This window comes from Oncorhynchus gorbuscha, linkage group LG17 (assembly GCF_021184085.1).
Source record: "Oncorhynchus gorbuscha isolate QuinsamMale2020 ecotype Even-year linkage group LG17, OgorEven_v1.0, whole genome shotgun sequence".
Taxonomy (NCBI): domain Eukaryota; kingdom Metazoa; phylum Chordata; class Actinopteri; order Salmoniformes; family Salmonidae; genus Oncorhynchus; species Oncorhynchus gorbuscha.
In genome coordinates, this window is record NC_060189.1 from 24,041,258 (window position 1) to 24,063,126 (window position 21,869).

Here is a 21,869-nt window from a genome sequence, read left to right on the forward strand (position 1 = left end):
TTATATTTTTGACTGATATGAAACAGACAATCATATCGGTAAAGTAGTTCAAATGTGGTCAGTTCCACTTTAACTGTTCTCTACACAACTGGAGTCTCACCTGCCGTGAGTACTGTTGAGATTAAGTGTTTTAGTAGTAGTGTGTTTTACTGTGTGTGTGTGTGTTACCATGTGTGTTGTCAGTGACCCTTGGGATGAGCTCCAGGTCGTGTGGCCCGATACAGGCAGCCTTACAGAAATGCAGCTGACGGAGGAAGTCATGGTTGTACTGCAGGTTGCCTACACAGGAATAACAAATATAAAGTCCAGAGTCAGAACACACAACACTTAAATGGAGAAACGCTGTCTGTGAGAAGAGGAATCGACCCATTGTCATAATGGGAGCTTGAAATCCCTATATGCCATCTGTAGTATTCATAACCGACAATCCACCCTGACATGGTCCAAACAGACTGACTCAAACATACCTGGTTCTGGACTCTGGGTTGTTGTGTATTGGCAGTTGTCATCGATGCCCACGGTGCATGGCCAAAGGGGGCAAACACCCTCCTATCATGGATATTGTAGGACACATCCTCTTGACCTGATATCTGCCACACAGAGGAAACAAAACACAAGTAACTTACATTTGATGACAACAACAAGCGATTTTCCATAGAAGCAGTGGTGGGAAAAGTACCCAATCGTCATACTAGAGCAAAAGTAAAGATATCTTAATAGAAAATGTGAAAGGCACCCAAGTAAAATATTGCTTGAGGAAAAAGTAAAAGTAGTTGGTTTTAAATATACTTAAGTATCAATAGTAAATGTAATTACTAAAATATACTGAAGTATTCAAAATAAAAGTATAAATCTCTACAAATGCAAAATGACACTGAAATGCATGTGTGCATGTGGTTTACCTAAAACACCGTTTCTACGCCGTGTTAGCGAGTAAAGTTCGTAAAATGTCAGGCTCCTGAACATGTTCTCCTCTAATGACTGCTCCAATGTTGTCAACTATATTCCTGAGTTCCGCTATTGGCTCCTTGATTTGTCGGTATATTACGCTTTTGCCGTTGCCGCGACGACGTCACAGCATCATTTTGCCTTGTTGCGGCACACATGCAGTCCCCTTTCCTAGCGTTTTGCCCCCTCTCCCGCCGAACATTCCTCCCCTTTTGTGCCTGTGTGTGGGCTGTTGCTGTAACTTCTGTTAGCGGCAGAATAGAGTGGAAAAAGTCGATAAATGATATCAAAATCATATAAACGCCAAAGATAGTCTGAAAAGTAGATGATTTTGTCGCTAGAATAATTTACCAATAAAAAGTCGATACATATAGCGACAACGTCACTAAATTATCTGGTCTGCTAGCTATGATTGTCTTTAAATTTGTTCAATAATCATACCTCAATACAACGTCCTTGCTACATGGAATCCTTGCGACGTCCCAAATGGACATTTTTGAAATGGTTAGGTAAGGGTATGGTTTAGGATAAAACATCCCAAGGATTCCAGGTATAACTAACCGTGATTGCTGCAACCACCTCAGAGCCCGATTATCATTTTACTGTAGATTTAAAGATGACCGTGACAACAAATAAAACGAGTTCAACAACAAGAAAGCTGCTCATGTAGGAATATTTGTAGAAGATTGTCATGGTCTGGAACTAGGAATGCAGCATTTTGTTTGTGCGTTGTAGGTAAACACTCAATAGGCCTTCTCTTAGCCTTTCCCTGTGAGTGGTGAATTCTTTATGACACACCATGGTCTCCTTGGGATTGAATTACAGTTTGGGACAACTCAGGTGGGTATTTGATTTCACTGTTGCAACAACAGTTGCTCAGCCCTCACAGATACCAGTGCATAATGTGGGAAGAGCCAAAGTCATAACGGGAAGTAAAACACAAATTCAACAAACATGTTTTAGACCGGGAGTATTTGACTGTTAGGACAGAGAAGATGTCTGTCCTATCGCTCGAGTCCCTCTGCCTAGCAGATAATGACAGTCCATCCTCCGCAGAAGAGCTAGACCTGGAGGATATGTGGGATACAGACCTGGAGGTTGATGGTGAGTAGGCTATTATATTGACATTTAATGGATAATAACACATCAGCTCACTGTTGTTATTACAATGTATCATTGTTTGTATTGTAAGTTGATTTGTTTGATGCATGTCTCACACTGATGGTTGTAATTGTTAGAGGTGAAAAAGACCAGTAAAGACACATCGACTGCTGAGATATACCTGCAGGCCTGCAAGCTGGTCGGGGTGGTTCCTGTCTCCTACTTCCTCCGGAACCTAGGCACCTCCACCATGAACCTCAACCACCATGGCCTGGGACCTCCAGGGGGCAAGGCACTAGCCATCGCCCTGGTGGTAAGTCTGGTGGACGTCTATTAACATAATATCCACTTCAAGGAACGCTCTATATGTTCAAGGAACGCTCTTTATGTTCAAGGAACACTCTATATGTTCAATGAACGCTCTTTATGTTCAAGGAACACTCTATATGTTCAAGGAACGCTCTATATGTTCAAGGAACGCTCTATATGTTCACGGAACACTCTTTATGTTCAAGGAACGCTCTATATGTTCAAGGAACGCTCTATATGTTCAAGGAACGCTCTATATGTTCAAGGAACACTCTTTATGTTCAAGGAACGCTCTTTATGTTCAAGGAACTCTGTTCAAGGAATGCTCTTTATGTTCAAGGAACTCTATGTTCAAGGAACGCTCTTTATGTTCAATGAACGCACTTTATGTTCAAGGAACGCTCTATGTTCAATGAACGCACTTTATGTTCAAGGAACGAACTTTATGTTCAAGGATCGCTCTATATGTTCAAGGAATGCTCTTTATGTTCAAGGAACGCTCTTTATGTTCAAGGAACGCTCTTTATGTTCAAGGAACGCTCTTTATGTTCAAGGAACGCTCTTTATGTTCCAATGTTTCTTCTCAGACTGACATGCACATCACCAACCTGGAGTTGGCAGACAACTACCTACTGGCTGAGGGAGCCAGATACCTTCTAGAGATGTTAAAGGCAAATTTCACCATTCAGCATCTGGTAAGTTTGTATGAGATTGTCTTTAGGCAGCTCTTTGTAAGAAGGTAAAGTAATTGTATCTGGTATCTCTATAACATGTTTATTCAGAAGTGGAATATGTATGACATGATATGTCCCAAAATCCTTGATTTGATTTGAATCTGCCACAAGAGGGCATAAGAGACTTGCAGGTCATGCTTTCATGATGGAATTATAGCTCTGTGTTAACATGCCCACTGTTTGTCTCGTAGGATTTGTCCAACAATCACCTACAGTCTGAAGGGGCTGAGTGCATTACAAAAATGTTGCTCGATAACATTTCCATCAAATCCATCAAACTTTCAGGTAGTACACACAGATTTGAAAATGGAAACAAAAAGAATGGTCTGTTAGATACTATATTTCTCTACTCTATTTCTGAATCTTTTTATATAAACAATTTCTTCACAGGGAATGGATTCATAGAGGACGACGCTAAAAGTTTTGCAGATGCCCTGGCAGTAAGTGAAAAGAAATGACATTCAAACATGCAGGCATATTGATGATATTACTGTCATTGGAGTCTATAGCTAGCTACTTGCAATATCTCTCCCTTTAGAGCAACTATAGAGTGAAGGAGCTGGACTTGAGCCACAATCAGTTCTGTGGGAGAGGTGGGGAGCATCTGGGCCAGATGTTAGGTTCGAGACCTTTTCACTTTGTATCTCACATCATTATGGCCGAGCAGTCTCATGGAGTATACAGGCAAATGGAGTCATTAGGGTTAGAATCATGCACAATGTGAGTGTTTTGCATCTGCTGTCACTGACGTAATCCTACAGCAAACAATGAAGCTCTGGAGGTACTAGACTTGAGCTGGAACCATCTGAGAATGAAAGGAGCTGTGGCTTTCTGTGCCGGCCTCAAGGTTTGGATAAACATACTCTACCCAATTCGCACATTTAAGGTGTAAGTTTGTAAAATAAAGAAGAAGAAGAAGAGTAAAACAGTATGTGATGAAAATACCTACAATTCACATAGGTGAATGTGACCCTGAAACACCTGGACCTGTCCTGGAATGGCTTTGGGAATGAGGGGGCCTTGGCTTTAGGAGAGGCACTGAAATTCAACAACACTCTGGTGTACCTGGACCTCAACAACAACCGCATCACCAACGAGGGGGTGGGCATGCTGTGCAAGGGGCTGGAGGCCAACGACACTCTCAGAGCACTGATGGTAGGTGCTTGATGGACAGGGCACACACCCATTGACCTGTGTGGTATGAAACTAGGGTGACTTTCTATGTTTTGTGTCCCCGCAGCTGGCTTATAACTCTCTGACAGTGGAGGGGGCGCTGGCTCTTGTTACTGTGGTCAAGAACACCCCCAAAACTGCTCTGGAGGAGATCAACATATCCGTGAGCGTTGTTGTTCTCTTCTTGATGTACAGAAGTGTTTTGGTCCCTGCATTTGAACTGAATATTTTGTGTTTGTGTGTAGAATGTGTTGGTGAATGAGAACTTTGTGCAGCTGCTGGATCTGACATGCCAGGAGCATCCCTCTCTAGAGGTGCAGTATGCAGGGGTCGGGGGCTTTATTGCTAAGAAACCACCCAAACGCCTTGACCCAATGAAAGTAATCCAGGTACTGTGGTAGGCTACTGTTACTCATAAAACAATTTTAGTCATGTAGAAAAGTGGTAATCACATGTGATATCATTGCATACCAGTGCATTGTATTCTTTGTTTGTTTACGGCTAATTCTACAAACTATGACTTATTTTGTCTGTTTTTAAAGACAGTGCAAGATTTGAAATAGGGAGGAATTTTAAGACAAAAAACCCCGTCGCAACTGCTCTATTCTTTTCTTTGAAGGATTATCTGGATGAACGGAAGCTGCGTCTTTGGGACTTCTTTCGGAAAATCGATAAAGATGGGACAATGCGAGTGCCTGTGGCAGACTTCAGGAAGGCTGTGCAGGTCTCAAACTAATTGCTCATTCCATAGTCCCTGACATTTGCTAGGTCTGTTGAGCTAATGCATTTCCAATGCTCCAAGATGTACTTTATATTGAAGTTAGTGGCCAGCTAGCTCATAGTCTTTATTTGTTTACTCTTATGTCTTATGTAACCATTACAGCAATCCAACATCCCCTTGGATCGATACCAGATTGAGGAGTTGATTCAGAGACTGGATCGTGAAAGGACAGGGATGGTAGACTACAGGTGGGCTTTTATCATAAGAACAAACTGCCAGAGTGGGGAGACTATTATGGGTGTGTAAAGAAAACACCTAACATCAGCAATAACCTGAGAACTGAACAGAAACTAGTCATAAACTGTCTAGACCTGTTTACCCTACAAACAAAACATGAGCAGATCTGTATGGTCAGAGTTTTGAAGTAGGGCAGTCTTATCTATGTGTAATTGCTTGTAGTGCCATGCCTATGTTTTCCCCATTCAAAAGCTGAGAAAGTCCAGTTTACATCTGACTTGAAATGAAATGAGTTTAAGTGAATCATCACATTAAATACATTCTTTGGTTTCTCCTCAGGGGCCTGGCCGACACCAGGAAGCAGATGATGAGGGACCACCGGCGGCAGCTGCGTAAGGTGGAGTCCCGTCAGAAGAAAGAGAAGCAGAAGAGCGAACGCATCCTGAAGACCTTCCAGAGCGCCGTGGAGGCCAACACCCCCCGCAGCTCCATGGTTATGTCCCCAGGGGGCACCAAGGAGGACTCCAGTGGCCCCCAGCACTTCTCTGCCACCCCACTCAGCTCCTGGCATCACATTGTCATGTCCAACAGCAGCCGCTACTCTGTCACAAACCTGAGCAGTGAGCACATCCACCTCCCCATGCTAGGGGGCAGCACCCACCAACGGCCCACCAGTTCCCCCACCATGCGCTCCTACTCCCAGCCCAACCTGATGGATGACTCCCAACGATACCCCCAATCCAAACCCTCCTCGGCCCAGGGGATGCTCTCTGACTCCAACCCTGATGTTGACCACAAGCTGAGCACCACTGCCAACCACCTGACCAGGTCCAGTCCAGCACTGAACTCCAAGCAGCCAGACACTAAAACCAAAACCACCAAAGTGAAGAAAAAAAAGAAACGCGTGGATAAAACTCCACATGAACAGAATCAAACACAATCATCAAAGTGACTGCTGCTGCTGTGTCTTACTATGCAGTAACCGCTCCACTGACCCATCGTCATACAGTGGGGCAAAAAAGTATTTAGTCAGCCACCAATTGTGCAAGTTCTCCCACTTAAAAAGATGAGGCCTGTACTTTACATCATAGGTACACTTCAACTATGACAGACAAAATGAGAAAAAATATCCAGAAAATCACATTGTAGGATTTTTAATGAATTTATTTGCAAATTATGGTGGAAAATAAGTATTTGGTCACCTACAAACAAGCAAGATTTCTGGCTCTTACAGACATGTAACTTCTTCTTTAAGAGGCTCCACTGTCCTCCACTCGTTACCTGTATTAATGGCACCTGTTTTAACTTGTTATCAGTATAAAAGACACCTGTCCACAAACTCAAACAGTCACACTCCAAACTCCACTATGGCCAAGACCAAAGAGCTGTCAAAGGACACCAGAAACAAAATTGTAGACCTGCACCAGGCTGGGAAGACTGAATCTGCAATAGGTAAGCAGCTTGGTTTGAAGAAATCAACTGTGGGAGCAATTATTAGGAAATGGAAGACATACAAGACCACTGATAATCTCCCTCGATCTGGGGCTCCATGCAAGATCTCACCCCATGGGGTCAAAATGATCACAAGAACGGTGAGCAAAAATCCCAGAACCACACTAGGGGACCTAGTGAATGACCTGCAGAGAGCTGGGACCAAAGTAACAAAGCCTACCATCAGTAACACACTACGCCGCCAGGGACTCAAATCCTGCAGTGCCAGACGTGTCCCCCTGCTTAAGCCAGTACATGTCCAGGCCCGTCTGAAGTTTGCTAGAGAGCATTTGGATGACCCAGAAGAAGATTGGGAGAATGTCATATGGTCAGATGAAACCAAAATATAACTTTTTGGTTAAAACTCAACTCGTCGTGTTTGGAGGACAAAGAATGCAGAGTTGCATCCAAAGAACACCATACCTACTGTGAAGCATGGGGGTGGAAACATCATGCTTTGGGGCTGTGTTTCTGCAAAGGGACCAGGACGACTGATCCGTGTAAAGGAAAGAATGAATGGGGCCATGTATCGTGAGATATTGAGTGAAAACCTCCTTCAATGGCTTCGTAAGAAGCATTTCAAGGTCCTGGAGTGGCTTAGCCAGTCTCCAGATCTCAACCCCATAGAAAATCTTTGGAGGGAGTTGAACGTCTGTGTTGCCCAGCAACAGCCCCAAAACAACACTGCTCTAGAGGAGATCTGCATGGAGGAATGGGTCAAAATACCAGCAACAGTTTGTGAAAACCATGTGAAGACTTACAGAAAACATTTGACCTCTGTCATTGCCAACAAAGGGTATATAACAAAGTATTGAGATAAGCTTTTGTTATTGACCAAATACTTATTTTCCACCATAATTTGCAAATAAATTCATTAAAAATAATACAACGTGATTTTCTGGATTTGTTTTTCTCATTTTGTCTGTCATAGTTGAAGTGTACCTATGATGAGATTTACAGGCCTCTATCATCTTTTTTAAGTGGGAGAACTTGCACAATTGGTGGCTGACTAAATACTTATTTGCCCCACTGTATATTATTTTTACTGGAAATATTCATAATAGGTATTAATAATAATAATTACATAGAGTCCATGTATTACCCAAAATAAATATTATTCCAGTATACATGGCCACGTTTCATGCAAACCTTATTCTTACCCAGCTAAATTCCATGGTATGATTATCTTTAGTTGTTGGGTTAGTTGTTGAATTGATGTGCCTTAGCTCAATACTATGAACTATTTGTTTAAGATACCATTTAGATACCATTTAGTACCAGGACTCTACCCAAGACTGTTCCTAACAACTCATATGGTCATGATACAGCTATGTTCAATGACCATGTCGACTTTTCACTTGAGATATTTCTCTTTTGTACGATTTAAAACTGTTGGTCTTGTGGTTGCTCATCTGTGTTCTCTGTCAGATCTCCTCCATGCTGGTGGTCCTGACCCAGCTGGAGTGGTACGATGAGAACCTGCTGCTGGTGACCCGTCGTGAGTACATCAAGATACAGCACAAACTGAAGGAGTGTGATAGGCACCACAACCAGATCTTCATATAATGAGGTGTATTAGTACTTATATAATGATGTGTATCAGCCAAATGAAGGTCAGTTGTGGCTAATAAGCATGACTATATCTTATATAAAATACTTTAAATGTTTTTTTCCATGCTGACAACAGTCCCTTATGCTGATAGCAAATTCAGTTCCAAACTTAAAGTTAGAGGAAACTTAGTTTTGGGCTGTAGACTTTATTCATCTTCATGTACTGTAGGTATCAAACAGTGTCACCAACATTATAGCGGGATATTGTGATACTGTATTAGGGGATAATCTCTCTCAATATGCAGCACATTGTTAAGAATTAATTAACAATAACCTCCTTCATTCCTGAGTATACTTAGTCTGCTCATTATTGATATCTAACCACATAGAAAATAAAACGTGTTCAATTTCATTTGAAAGTTTACATGTGTAGACTACAGCAAAGTGTCACGCCCTGGTCTTAGTATTTTGTGCTTTCTTTATTATTTTGGTTAGGCCAGGGTGTGACATGGGTTTATTATGTGGTGTGTTTTGTCTTGGGGTTTTTGTAGGTATTAGGATTGTGGCTTAGTGGGGTTATCTAGTATAGTCTATGGCTGTCTGGAGTGGTTCTCAATGTCTCTGATTGGGAACCATATTTAGGCAGCCATATTCTTTGATTGTTCCTGTCTCTGTGTTTGTTTGCACCAGATAGGCTGTTTAGGTTTTCACGTCACGGTTGTTGTTTTGTATTGTTCGTGTTTTTCATCTTTATTAAAGATGTATACAAGTAACCATGCTGCATTTTGGTCTGCTTCTCCTTCACCGGAAGAAAACTGTAACACAAAGTCTTGAAAAAACAAATGTGCTTTGTTCCCTTGTCTAAAAAATACTCGATAAACCCAATCCACTCTGGCCATCATTTCCTGTAAATTAAAGAATAATTTACAAAAGCCATTTATTATATCAGCAATGTATTATTATTCAAACATGCATAACCGTATTGATCGGACTATGGAACTCTGAGTGAATTAACTACTAAAATGTGGTTCATGGAAAAACTAGGGCAGAATCAAACACTTAAACCAGTACTATACTTCTTACCAACATACAATCTAAAGTCCCATGAGGAGAAATAAAGTAATATTTGTGTGCTGGAACTTGCTAGGCTATATAATTGGAATAAGGAGGAAAATTCTTTATTATACTATCATATGCTTATGTCAACATATGATATCCTGCCACATTGCTGATGATTGACAGTAAGGTTACGCGGTTGATAATATCAGGTACCATCTATAACATGACGTCATCATATGACCATATGGCCTGTTTCTCATGAACTCTATGTCCACATCATCATTGTGATCAATAAAAGGATAAGAGACATGTTTCAGAAAATTGTATTTTAATATTTTATCAAACAAGGATGTCTGCATATATTGTGTCAAGAATTGAAGGGAGTCTATTACGCAACAGCAGTAACTTTGGGAAGAAGCAAGATGTTTCTGATGAGCTGATAGGAGGGTCTTTAAAAATATAGAACGAACAGACAAGGAGACTCACCGGAACAACACTTGAGACAAGATGGCTCCATTTCTACTGCTCCTGACTTTCCTTGGCCTTGGCTGGTAAGGGACTTTCATTTTCTCCTTCCACTAAAACTTAACAGCTAGAGATACTAGCTAGAGATACTTCCAAATAGACTGCCAGTTTAAAACTTGTATTTTCCTCCAGCCAATGGAGGACTGGGACTCTGGCAATGTGACTGCATCTGTAGGGGAGTCTCGTAAACCTCGGAGGAGATGCATGTGTATATTTAACTGAGACCTCATTCACAGTATAGCCTACTAGATATCTTACACCAGGACTACCACCTGTGTCTCTCTTGCAGCTGGACAGTTCAAAGGGAGAGCTGGTGATCTTTTTGGCTGAGCTGAGGAACCTGACTATGAGAGTTGAGATTGTGGAGAGCGGACCAGTACATCCGACTGGACTTCGAGCTTCTCAGGATCGAGCTGAGAGAGTTTGAATTGTTGGTGACACAGCTGAAGGATTCCCTCAACTCCTCCTCGCCTATGTTCGACAGCCTGTACGCAGAGGTAAATGTGTGATAGTCATTCCGATATATTTGTCTATCTATTAATGACTGGCAGTGGCATAATAAATAAGTGACAGGCAATATGATGCAGGAGCATGAGGAATGTTGCTGTGTCGAACTAAATACTTATTTGTCCTTTGTACACATGCATCCATAGATTCGCAACATGAGCCTGACTGTGAATCAGTTGGAGAGCTATGACAAGAGTAACCTGGAGGAGATCTGTATTGAGTTTGGAAAACTGCAGAAGAAGCTGGAGGAGTGCCAGAAGAACCAAGAGGAGGGCATAAACCCAGATATTGGTAAGGAGCCTCTGTTATGGTAGCATTGTTGACATATTGTATCATTACATCAAAGCAGTAGTTTGTGAATTTGTTTGTCATACATATTATTAATAGCTATTTATATTTCCCCCCAGGCTCCTGCAACCACAAAGGCATCGCCAGTGTAGGGAAGCCAGTGGTCAGCAACTGAATGCAAACTTGAATGCAGGCTACAGATTTGGGGGGTGGGGGAAAGACTCAAAACTCAATCGTGGCTTTGAATCAATGTATTGGTATGGTGCCTATAGCAGTGCCTCAGTGAATACATTTGATCTTTATTCCAACTATCAAAATCTGGTTTTAAGGAATTTATTTAAACAACATACCTTAGCAAATGGATGGCAGGGTACTGGCAACAATTAACACCCTGTATTAGCAGAAAAACAGCCCATTCAGCATGGCTAAACTGAATTTGACCACATCCAAATATGACTACAGAGTCATTGAAAAGGCCAGTGCAACGTTCTCATACAGTTTCTCAGCCAATCAGAACATGGATTTCTCAGCCGTAAAATGGTCATTGCCAAAGTAAACGAGGATGAATTTGGTATAGAGGATGTATGGAGTACCGGTGTGTACAAATCATTGGTAGGTGCTACTAGACCAGTCGATGTTCACACCGAGGAGATATTCTACTCCTATGACACCAAAACAGAGCAGAACTACCTCCACATTCCATTTGAGAAGTTCCAGGATGAATATTTAAACCTGCACTACAACCCTATTGATCAGAAAATCTACATGTACAACAAGGGCTACTATGTGCCCTATAGTGTCAAGTTTATCAAAGACTAGATTCCCCCTCTGGTCTAATCGTATCTTGATTGATGTGACTGATATGACTTTCTGGCAGCATGGGGCTTTGCTGAATCGATAGACATTCATTACTTTGCCTGATGCATTGACATGCATTCTAAAATCATGTCTCTTGAATTCCTGAAATAAAATCAAACCGAAGCATTGAAATAACTGTATGTGTTCTATTTTGGTTCATTTGAAATTGGATTGAAAAATAAAATGTGCATTATTATCATTACTAAAAATACTCAGCCACTGTGTCAGATTCCCTCCCATTACATAGGCAGTCCAATGAGAAAGAGTATTGGGGTGCAGTATCCCACCCCTTAATTTTCAGTCGAATTTGAGTCAATCCGTATAACTAGCACCTCAATATGACTCATCCCCAGTATGATATCAGACCCCTCCCACCCTAGCTTAGGGCTGATGGGCTGGGCGCCTCCTTTCCTCCCCTCCTTTGGCTCAGGCTGGAGCTTCCACCCGGCTCCTCTGTAAGCAAGCCCTCCCCTGGGTGTGTTCTTTGTGCTCCAGTGAGAAGCTGGCTCCCACTGGTACTGAGGACCAAGTCAGAGCTGATTAGACTAACCAGGCAGGGTGAGCCCACATAGCAGCCACCCACTGCATATACAACAATGAACCAGGCACATTATTCTATTCATACGGTTTCAGGTAATTGTTGTACAAATCCATTGACTCATTCACATTTTCATACAACATTACACTATAGCGTACTGTAACATATTGCAAAATCTATCTGAAATTGAACAAGAGGTTTGGAGACACAGCACGACAAAAATAGCACTGTCTTTTTAAATCTTGCATCTGTCAGGATGAGAGGGGAAGTGAAGGCCTTGTGGCTAATGGTACCCTTAGTGACATCATCGCAAGCCAATAGGCAGCCTCGCTGAGCTCTCTCCTCCTTTTCCTGAGGTCCGTGAAGGGAGGGAGGCTGCTGAGGACGCAGGCTGCTACTGGAGCGGTGGGTCCAGGGCATGCTCTGATCACATCAGGTAGGTAGAATACATGTAGTGGTGTTTGTGTGTGTGTAGCAGCACTGATTTCTAGATCTATCTAGCCTGCCTGCCCCTCTAAGGAGGGCCAGATAAGAGATGCTTAAATAGCAGTGTGAGGGAGGATCAAGAGAGACTGCAGATGGCTGTGTTTCATGACAGCGGCTTATTATATGCTATAGCATCCCTGTCTGTCGTGTGGCGACCATGATGTGTGTGTGATGCAAGCAATTATCCATTCAAGACAAACAAATGTGATTATTCCATTGTGAATCTTGTCTCTATTATCACATGATATGTTTGTCATTGGTATCAAGGATGTCGGTGCATGTATCATGGGAATACTGCAGGAGGCTGACTGCATGTTTTTGCTGTGTGGATTCTCAACGACAGACACACTAGGGTGCTGCAGTGCTACTTGGCTTGACTTCCCCTCCTCAGACTGTATGAGGGATGATAATGAGTGTATGTGTGTGGGTGTGTATACAACGCTAACCCCATGTCACAATGGTACTGTAGTAAGGCTTCAGCACATAGTGCACATTTGTGGTATTCTAAGAGCTTCTCTGATTGCAATACATTAGCATTTATAAGTCCCCTGACAACAGGGATCTGCCCACAGCTTTCCTATATGTATTTAGTCTGACATGAATGAGTGGACATCAGGCAGTTAAGCACTCTGAGTCATCATTCGATCCTCGGCCACCCCGGCAGCACTGACAGTGTCTGTTCATTCATCAATAATACAGGAGCAGCACACTCAATCACTTCCTGTGCTCTGGTGAAGTTGAACCAAAACTCTCTTGATTACCCAGGTTCGTATCGTCATGCTCATCAACAAAGACTTTAACCTTCAAGTGGAGGAGGATGACCCCCCAGTGAGCCGACTGACTGCTGCCAGTGATGAGTCCCACTGCTGATAGGACCAGGGAGCAAATGTGAGACAACTTACTCCACAAGTTTATGATCTGACGCTAGCATGGAGAAGGGGAGAGAAACAGTCTGTTATTGATCACATTACTCTCTGTCTCGTGCTTTGCTGTCATGTTTTTCTCAGACAAGTGACTAGATAAGGGATTTACGGTAGCCCTGGGGAAATAGTGACTCTTGGTTTTTGGCAGTTACCACCTCTGGAGATTTGATCAATCATTCACCGCCAGCATAGGGATTATTCTTAGCAACTTCCTTTAAAGAGAGTAAAGTCTTAGTGGTGGCTAGTCGTGTTATGATCCCTCCTAGAACATACAGATCAGTGTGATTTACATACAATACACTCCTTTAACCGGGTCTGTTGTGCGGCTGCCAGGCCCATCTGGACCTCCACAGGGTCGAGCCAGGACAGCCATGGCCAAGAGAGACTACCTGGTGGAGGCAGCCAAGCAGATCCGCATGGCTCTGGACAGGGAGGTCAGTGAAGACTATGAGGCTGCCTTCAGCTACTACAAGAACGGGGTTGACCTGCTGCTCAATGGAGTTCAAGGTACAGTGGTAATCTACTGTACTGTATTCTGTCAACATGCAGGGTTCTGGTTAAGGTGATATTGAGTAGATCAGCTAGTCAACACAGTGAGAACAAGTCACATGGTATGAAACAGGAACATGTGGATTTGTCGGTCCATGATTCATCCATTGAAAAGCAGAATTAAATCATTGCTAGGAAAAACAGGAATTCAGAAAGCCAAAGTCAGAGGAGAGATTTCCATTCTGGTAAAGCATGCTGAATTTGACTCTGCTCTCTTTCCTCTGCTGTTTTAGTGAGGTAGGCAAAACAGAAGCTTTTGAATTATATGAGTCAGGGATTGACATTAAAGTCTGAAAGGCACTTGCCCATACAGCAAGTCAGGAGTTTTTTTTGGGTTGCCCGCAGATTATGATCACTTGCAGGACTTGAATTCTTTGAATTCGGTAGTTCAGTAAAAAATACAACTAAGAGCAGGCTCAGCTTCTCTGACTGGCATAAATGCCATAAATTCACTTAGGATAAACAATGTGGAGGAATGAGAAAGATCAGTTTTAGGCTACTGGAATTCTTTACAGTTTGGTTGTTTTACTTTTTCTTTTTTTATCACCTGGCCAATAGGGCAACCTCAGAGCAGGCTCAAGTTGCGCAACTGCACAGTTCATTTGCCCCGGGCAATAGGGCAACCCTTAATGTCAATCCCTGTGAGTTGATTTCAGTTTAGTGAAGTGAGGTTTCAGTCCCTCTCTGTGTGAGGGGGAGAGAAATCTGAGGTTGGTCTGTCTTCCAGTGGACCCTAACAAGGAGCGCCGGGAGGCAGTGAAGAGGAAGACTACTCAGTATCTGAAGAGGGCCGAGGAAATCTTTATCTCCCACCTGCAGGACAACCTGGGGAAGGGGAACTCTCACTTAGGGGTAAGAAGATTACTTTTTACAGTAAACCCTCCTTCGACACGATTAACATGCCATACTACTGTGCACATCTTATGAATGGTAATCAACCTGTTCTGACCATCTGTGGGCACTCATTTTCCAGCTTTTTAGTCCTGTATTGATTTATATGTCTAGTCTGTTTATTGAAGAGTTGGTTGACATGCTATTTATATGTCCACCTCTCTGAATCATTTCCTTCTGGGAAAGTCTGAGTCACATCTTCAGAGCAACCAGTCTGTGCTGCTAACAGTCTCTGGAGGTTGGCTACAGAGCAGCACAACATCCCCTCTGTTACACGATCTGCCAGGGTGGGCCGCTGGGCGCTCTCACTTCCCCTCTCTCTTAAGTAACATTCTAATATATGTCCTAAGATTGTAACTAATCCCAGAGTAGAAGCACTTTCAGATGTGAATTCAACACAAACACGTGTCCACATTGCTGACATCTGTGCAGTAATCTCTTTTTATCATCAGGGTTACAGTAGTCTGAGATTCCGGCCAATCAGACACCTGAGCTCCCCAGTGGAGGATCTGGAGATGTGTAAAGTGGTGGGGATCATCGATAAGGTAGGGAGGTTTTTATACATGAACTGTTTGTTCCAGCTGATGATATTCTCTTCAACAGACTTCCTGGCTGTAGTTAACCCTTTATTAACCATGTCTTATAGATCCAGTGAACCATGATGCTTACCTTTCCAAATATGAACTTGTCCCAAAACGGTCATAACCATCTACTAACATACTACTCAATTTATTCTCAGCTCTATTTAAACTAACATAAAATGTATGTCTTCTCCCCAAGGTCTTGATTGTCCAAAGCCTGATTACCAGGGAAAACTTTGTTGTTAAAGTAAGTACTTATGCCTCAGCACTGCCAATACAGTATGTCAGGGGGGAGGGCGGCAGGGCAGAATGACAGAGTACACATGTAGTACAGCTATCTAGCAGTGCAGGTAGCCTAGTGGTTGAGAGCGTTGGGCCAGTAACTGAAAGGTTGCTGGTTTGAATCCCCAAGCCGACTTGGTGGAAAATCTGTCTTTGTGCCCTTGAGCAAGCACTAACCCCTAATTACTCCTACAAGTTGCTCTGGATAAGAGTGTTTGCTAAATGCTAAAATGTCTGTTGTACTGTCTGGATCCCTGCCAGCCAGCCAGCCAGGGCAGCCCAGTTTATAGGAATATTATCAGCCTTGTCTCCATGAGTATCCTTCTCCATTGATCTGGCTAAAAGCCCTGTACTTTGACCCTCTTAGTGCAAATGCACCTCCCATTTCTGTAACCAGAGAGTTGCTATTGGAACATAATGTTGCAGGGTTGGCTACGGTGTAGGTCTCAGAAAAAATGCTTTCTAGGCACTGGTAGGGCCAACTTTTGTAGAAAGATTTGTTTTTCGATCAATTAACAATAGACTTATTAAGACTAGCCTGAAAAGAATGTGTAGTACAGTAGTGATAAGTTGTATTTTGACAAAGGTAATAACAGCATAGTAATATGTGTGTTGATCTGTTGAGCTGTGTCGTCACAGAGCCTGCCCAAGTCGAGCTGGGAGAGTCGGGGCCAGCCCACCATCATCCCCCAGGGCGTCCCCTTCATGGTGAAGCTGCTGAGGTACTATGTCAGTGAGGATGCTGTGTACCTGCATCTGGAGCATGTTCAAGGTGAGCTGAACACAGACTCTGCCTGCCAGCCCTGCAGTATGGGAGATGTAGCTGATGCTCTTATCTAGCCTACAGCCATGCAAAGGCAGTGAACCAACAGTTTTCCTTTTTTGCTGATGTCTGCACTTTTCAGCCATTTTGGGTCAAGGGTGCCATAGAGAGTAGAAATGGTAGCTGAATTCAAAATGAAGAAAAACAACTATTGTCTGATGTGTTGACTATTCTATGATCTGTAGGTGGGAAGCTTTTCTCGAAACTTCACAAGGTCAGGAACGACCGAGCCAAAGAGCACCCAGAATGCTCCAGTCCCAGCCAGCACAGGATCAAACTGAAGAACAGCTACACCTCCCCTACCATCAGCTCAGACTACCAGCAGAATGACAGAGGGGGCACAGAGAAAACCTCTCTCCTGGAGACGGAGAACGAGGAGAGTTCAGACACAGACTCCCCGGCATTCTGGCTCGAGGCTCAGCATCGTCTAGAAAGCTGTAGGACCCACTCCTACTGTGAGGAGACAGGCTGCCTGCAGAACAACTCCAGGTCTGCAGCGCCACACACTCCGGCGACACAGCCCTCCTTATCTAGGTCAGACACCAGGCCCCATATCCATCCAGTAGGCCTCAGTCAGTGTTTGCACTCTAAAACTCAGGACAAACCTGCTCTCTGTGGTCATCCGTGTATCGATCAGGCCCCTGATATCACCTCTGAGCCCTCTAGGAAGGCCACTGGAACAGAAAAAATGGAATCCAGTTTGAAATTCAACATTGTGTGGAAGGCTGATCTGACTCGTAACTGTAAAAGTCCAGCCCCCTATGCAGGGACTTGTACTGACTCAGATATAGCTGCAGGTAAATCTGTACCTCAAACAACTCAGACCTCTTCTGGTGGTACAGGGTCAACAGTGAACTTCAAGAATCCTACTATCAGTTTATATTCACAGAAAAGTTACATTCCCAATACATTGCAATTACCCCTCCATAATCAAAGTCAGGTTAGTGAGAGAGCAACTTTGACCTCCAATGGCTCTCACCGAGACAGTGTTTCAGGTAGAGAACTTGAGAACACTGTGAGCATGGTGACAGACACACACCAGGGTAGAGGGAATGAGAAGGTAAACCATCACATTGAGGAGAGCATGGTGAATTCAGTAACCAGGGACACAGAGACTCCCCAGCCTGGCAGAGCTGTGTGTCCCTCTACAGTAGACAAGCTGAAGCTCATGAGGACATCCTCAGGGAACTCTCAACCCCCCTCAGTCCCTCACTGTCACAGTACTGGGACACAGCTGGGGACCCAGCCAGGCACTTCTCTGGCCCTCACAGGGGTAAAGTATCAGGTGGGGCCTCCTGGCAGAGAGCCAGGGGAGGAGGTGGAGGAGGGCTGGGAGCTGCTGAGCCCTGTGAGTAAGGACCTCCCCCGAGAGAAAGGATCACTATGTTACCCCAACACCCCTGACCCCACAGGGGCCTCCCCACAGTGCCGGAAGGGGGACATGGATGCTTTCCTAAAGTCAGAGGAATCGGATGGACAGGATGAGGATCAAATCATTGAGGTGGATGGCTGGTGCCACCTACCCAAGTTCCCAGCCAAGGCCTCCAGAGGGAGAGACAGGGCCAGGCAAAGTAGCTGGGGGCTACCTGAGGCAGAGGTGCGTCTGTTGGGGGCTCAGATCCTCCTGGCCCTGGAGAGTCTTCACCAGCAAGGTGTGGTGTGCCGAGACCTCAACCCAAAGAATGTCCTGCTCACGAGTAATGGTTAGTCACCTAAATCACTTTAACTTGGTAAGAGGTGTCATCGTTGGTCTGTTTTTGGCACGAGTCTTGAAAACTCAACTAACTTTGATTGTGACATAATTTGATGTTTCTCACTAGGAAAGGTCTGCCTGACATTCTTTGGCCAGTGGAGTGAAGTTCAGTCAGAAATCAACTCTAAAGCTATGGACCAGATGTACTGTGCCCCAGGTGAAAACACTGTTCATTCAATAAACTTCAGTCACATGTTACAACCGTTACACATAGGGTTCATACCCTAGATATAAAGTGTGATCTAGTGGTAAGAATCAGACATTTAGCTTGATCCAACAATAAATATGTAAAGAACAAGTTCTGTTGTTGGCCAACAGAGATTGGAGGTGTGTCCAAAATCACAGAGGCTTGTGACTGGTGGAGTCTGGGGGCATTGCTGATTGAACTTCTTACTGGAATGGTAAACAACACTCTATTTTCCATGGTCTCTATCTGTTTCTTTCCCTGTGCTGTAGTAAATCCAAACCTGGATTTACTAACTGTTGCCCACTGGGCCTGTTGATAATGAATATCTGTTGTTGGTACCAGGGGCGTAACTTTCACTGGGGACATGTTCCCCTCCCAACATTCTGAAATTGCATGTCTGCCCCCCCCCTCCCTCCCCAATATTCTGAAATTGCATGTTTGTCCCCCCCAGTTTCTATAATCGGACGCCTCCGAGCGGTCGGGTAGGCTGTTTGTAGTGTTTACAATACGGGGGGGTATAAATGATATACATCGCTCAAAACAATTAAGGCAACACTTAAACAACACAATGTAACTCCAAGTCAATCACACTTCTGTGAAATCAAACTGTCCACTTAGGAAGCAACACTGATTGACAATAAATTTCACATGCTGTTGTGCACATTGAATAGACAACAGGTGGAAATTATAGGCAATTAGCAAGACACCCCCAATAAAGGAGTGGTTCTGCAGGTGATAGAGGTATCTCGCCAGAGGTAGCCTGACTGCCATTAGGTACCGAGATGAGCTCCTCAGACCCCTTGTGAGACCATATGCTGGTGCGGTTGGCCCTGGGTTCCTCCTAATGCAAGACAATACTAGACCTCATGTGGCTGGAGTGTGTCAGCAGTTCCTGCAAGAGGAAGGCATTGATGCTATGGACTGGCCCGCCCGTTCCCCAGACCTGAATCCAATTAAGCACATCTGGGACATCATGTCTTGCTCCATCCACCAACACCACAGACTGTCCAGGAATTTGCGGATGCTTTAGTCCAGGTCTGGGAAGAGATCCCTCAGGAGACCATCCGCCACCTCATCTGGAGCATGCCCAGGCGTTGTAGGGAGGTCATACAGGCACGTGGAGGCCACACGCACTACTGAGCCTCATTTTGACTTGTTTTAAGGACATTTCATCAAAGTTGGATCAGCCTTTAGTGTGGTTGTCCACTTTAATTTGAGTGTGACTCCAAATCCAGACCTCCATGGGTTGATAAATTTGATTTCCATTGATAATTTTTGTGTCATTTTGTTGTCAGCACATTCAACTATGTAAAGAAAAAAGTATTTAATAAGAATATTTCATTAATTCAGATCTAGGATGTGTTATTTTAGTGTTCCCCTTATTTTTTTGAGCAGTGTATATGTGCCCCCCAGTTCTAAAACCAAAGTTGCTCCCATGGTTGGTACCATTATCAAGGCATGGTTGTTTAATGAAACTGTATGCCTGTGCCTCCAGCCCCTGTGGCAGTTTCACCCAGCCGGGGTGCATTCTCACACCCAGCTCCTGATCCCAGACCACCTGAGTACTGCAGCCGCCTCCCTGCTCACTGAGGTTAGAACTGCATCCCCCTTACACACCCATGCGGCCTGTACTTTAGCTACCGTAAACATATCAACTCTAGCCTGCTACCACAGAAACACAGAGCCATAAACATTGTACAAAGTCATGTATTTCTGAATGAGTGACAATTACATGTTCCACAGCTGCTGCAGTTTGATCCTGGTTATCGTTTGGGCTCTGGAGGCGGTGGTGTGAGTGACATCAAGTGTCACCCCTTCTTCAATGGTGTCTCCTGGAAGGCACTGTCAAGTTAACATGCAGTGTGAACTGTTCTGGGCAGCCACTGCCCCCTTGTGGCTAAAATTGTTGAAGCCCCAGCTCTGGTGCTACTTCCTGAGCATCTTACTTCCCAAAGAAAGATGATAGATTAGAAGTATAATTCAGAGCAGCAGACACACAGCTAACATGTCAACCCTGCAACAACCAACCTCCATGTTTGAATGATAGAGGCTAGTGTAAACCTCACCTGTCCTTTTGACATATGGTAGGGCAAGATGTTTTAAAGTTTAAAGTGTACTCTTTATCAGCTGACTTTTGGGGTACTTCTGTCATAAAAATGACAAGCAATATTTCTGTTAATATACTGAACAAAGATATAAACGCAACAAAGTGTTGGTCCCATGTTCCATGAGCTGAAATAAGACCCCAGAAATGTTCCATACACATGTATTTCTCTCAACTTTTGTTAATGTTTTTTTTTTACATTCCTGTTAGTGAGCATTTCTCCTTTGCAAAGATAATCCATACACCTGACAGGTGTGGTATATCAAGAAGCTGATTAAACAGCATGATCATTACACAGGTGCACCTTGTGCTGGGGACAATAAAAGGCTACTCTAAAATGTGTTTGTCACACAACACAATGCCACAGATGTCACAAGTTTTGAGGGAGCGTGCAATTACCATGCTGACTGCAGGAAGTCCACGAGAGCTGTTGCTAGAGTATGTAATGTTAATTTATCTTCCGTAAGCCGCCTCCAACGTCATTTTAGAGAACTTTGCAGTGCAACCAGCCAGCCTCACAACCACGTGTAACCACACCAGTTCAGGACCTACACATTCTTCTTCACCTGTGGGATCGTCTGAGAGTAGCCACACGAGGAAACTGTGGGTTTGCAGAATCGAGAGCTCTGTGTGAAGGAGATGTGTTGTGCTGCATGAGGCAAATGGTGGACACACCAGATGCTGAATTTATTTCCTTATATCAAATCAAATGTTATTTGTCACATGCGCTGAATACAACAGGTGTAGGTAGACCTTACAGTGAAATGCTTACTTACAAGCCCTTAACCAACATGGCAGTTAATAAGATTTTTTTTTACCAAAGTAAGAAATGTAATAAAAAGTAACAATAACGAGGCTATTTACAGGGGATACCGAGTCAACGTGCGGGGATACAGGTTAGTCGAGGTCATTTGTACATGTAGGTAGGGGTAAAGAGTGAACTGTAACTCTGTCAATTCTTGCATGGTGCGTTTATATTTTTGTTCAGTGAATCCATGAATATCATCCTTACAAACCAAGCATGAAACATTTTTCCATTGTCAAATACTTTGAGGTTAATAAAAAAGAAGCAAAGCCTCGTATTTTTGCTTGGTCATCTGTACATAGCCTTCATAACTAAACATTTACCACAGCTCAGTCTATCCACTGACTTGTGCATGAGAAATTAAAACGCACTTGTGATGTGGCCACTGGCATGCGTCTTTCAAACTTCTCTATTTCTTTTAGCTTCCAAGCCCTGGCGATAGCTA

The 21,869-nt window shown here is 43.6% G+C and overlaps 2 protein-coding genes and 1 pseudogene across 4 annotated transcripts; all 3 read left to right on the top strand.

Annotated features, from left to right (window-relative positions):
• Positions 1 to 1,205: 1,205 nt before the first annotated feature.
• LOC124001384 (leucine-rich repeat-containing protein 74A) lies at positions 1,206 to 6,215 on the top strand. Its single transcript, XM_046308138.1, has 13 exons — positions 1,206 to 2,052; positions 2,187 to 2,362; positions 2,946 to 3,053; positions 3,284 to 3,377; positions 3,483 to 3,532; positions 3,631 to 3,685; positions 3,854 to 3,939; positions 4,053 to 4,247; positions 4,333 to 4,428; positions 4,511 to 4,654; positions 4,885 to 4,989; positions 5,149 to 5,234; positions 5,563 to 6,215. Exons 1-13 carry the CDS (start codon positions 1,944 to 1,946, stop codon positions 6,173 to 6,175), a joined length of 1,917 nt encoding a protein of 638 aa, XP_046164094.1. The 5' UTR covers positions 1,206 to 1,943; the 3' UTR covers positions 6,176 to 6,215.
• Positions 6,216 to 8,321: 2,106 nt separating this feature from the next.
• LOC124001386 lies at positions 8,322 to 13,396 on the top strand (annotated as a pseudogene).
• On the top strand, positions 12,386 to 21,440 carry LOC124001338 (ribosomal protein S6 kinase delta-1-like). 3 transcript variants are annotated; one of them, XM_046308053.1, is made up of 12 exons: positions 12,386 to 12,476; positions 13,292 to 13,414; positions 13,783 to 13,956; positions 14,726 to 14,850; positions 15,342 to 15,434; positions 15,670 to 15,717; positions 16,392 to 16,524; positions 16,761 to 18,278; positions 18,396 to 18,485; positions 18,647 to 18,729; positions 20,011 to 20,106; positions 20,259 to 21,440. In XM_046308053.1, the coding sequence occupies exons 3-12, from the start codon at positions 13,821 to 13,823 to the stop codon at positions 20,367 to 20,369; spliced, it is 2,433 nt and encodes an 810-aa protein (XP_046164009.1). In that variant the 5' UTR covers positions 12,386 to 12,476; positions 13,292 to 13,414; positions 13,783 to 13,820; the 3' UTR covers positions 20,370 to 21,440. The 3 variants fall into 3 exon arrangements, with proteins under 3 accessions (XP_046164009.1, XP_046164010.1, XP_046164011.1); XM_046308054.1 differs by lacking the exons at positions 12,386 to 12,476; positions 13,292 to 13,414; positions 13,783 to 13,956 and adding an exon at positions 14,042 to 14,183; XM_046308055.1 differs by lacking the exons at positions 12,386 to 12,476; positions 13,292 to 13,414; positions 13,783 to 13,956; positions 14,726 to 14,850 and having other exon boundaries at positions 15,347 to 15,434; positions 16,378 to 16,524.
• Positions 21,441 to 21,869: the final 429 nt, after the last annotated feature.

Excerpts from the sequence above, each read along its gene's own strand:
- LOC124001384 (XM_046308138.1), top strand. The coding sequence starts at position 1,944 with ATGTCTGTCCTATCGCTCGAGTCCCTCTGCCTAGCAGATAATGACAGT. Across the intron at positions 2,363-2,945 it reads CACTAGCCATCGCCCTGGTG|ACTGACATGCACATCACCAA; the intron begins GTAAGTCTGGTG and ends GTTTCTTCTCAG. Across the intron at positions 4,248-4,332 it reads ACACTCTCAGAGCACTGATG|CTGGCTTATAACTCTCTGAC; the intron begins GTAGGTGCTTGA and ends GTGTCCCCGCAG.
- LOC124001338 (XM_046308053.1), top strand. The coding sequence starts at position 13,821 with ATGGCCAAGAGAGACTACCTGGTGGAGGCAGCCAAGCAGATCCGCATG. Across the intron at positions 15,435-15,669 it reads TGGTGGGGATCATCGATAAG|GTCTTGATTGTCCAAAGCCT; the intron begins GTAGGGAGGTTT and ends CTTCTCCCCAAG. Across the intron at positions 16,525-16,760 it reads GCATCTGGAGCATGTTCAAG|GTGGGAAGCTTTTCTCGAAA; the intron begins GTGAGCTGAACA and ends TATGATCTGTAG.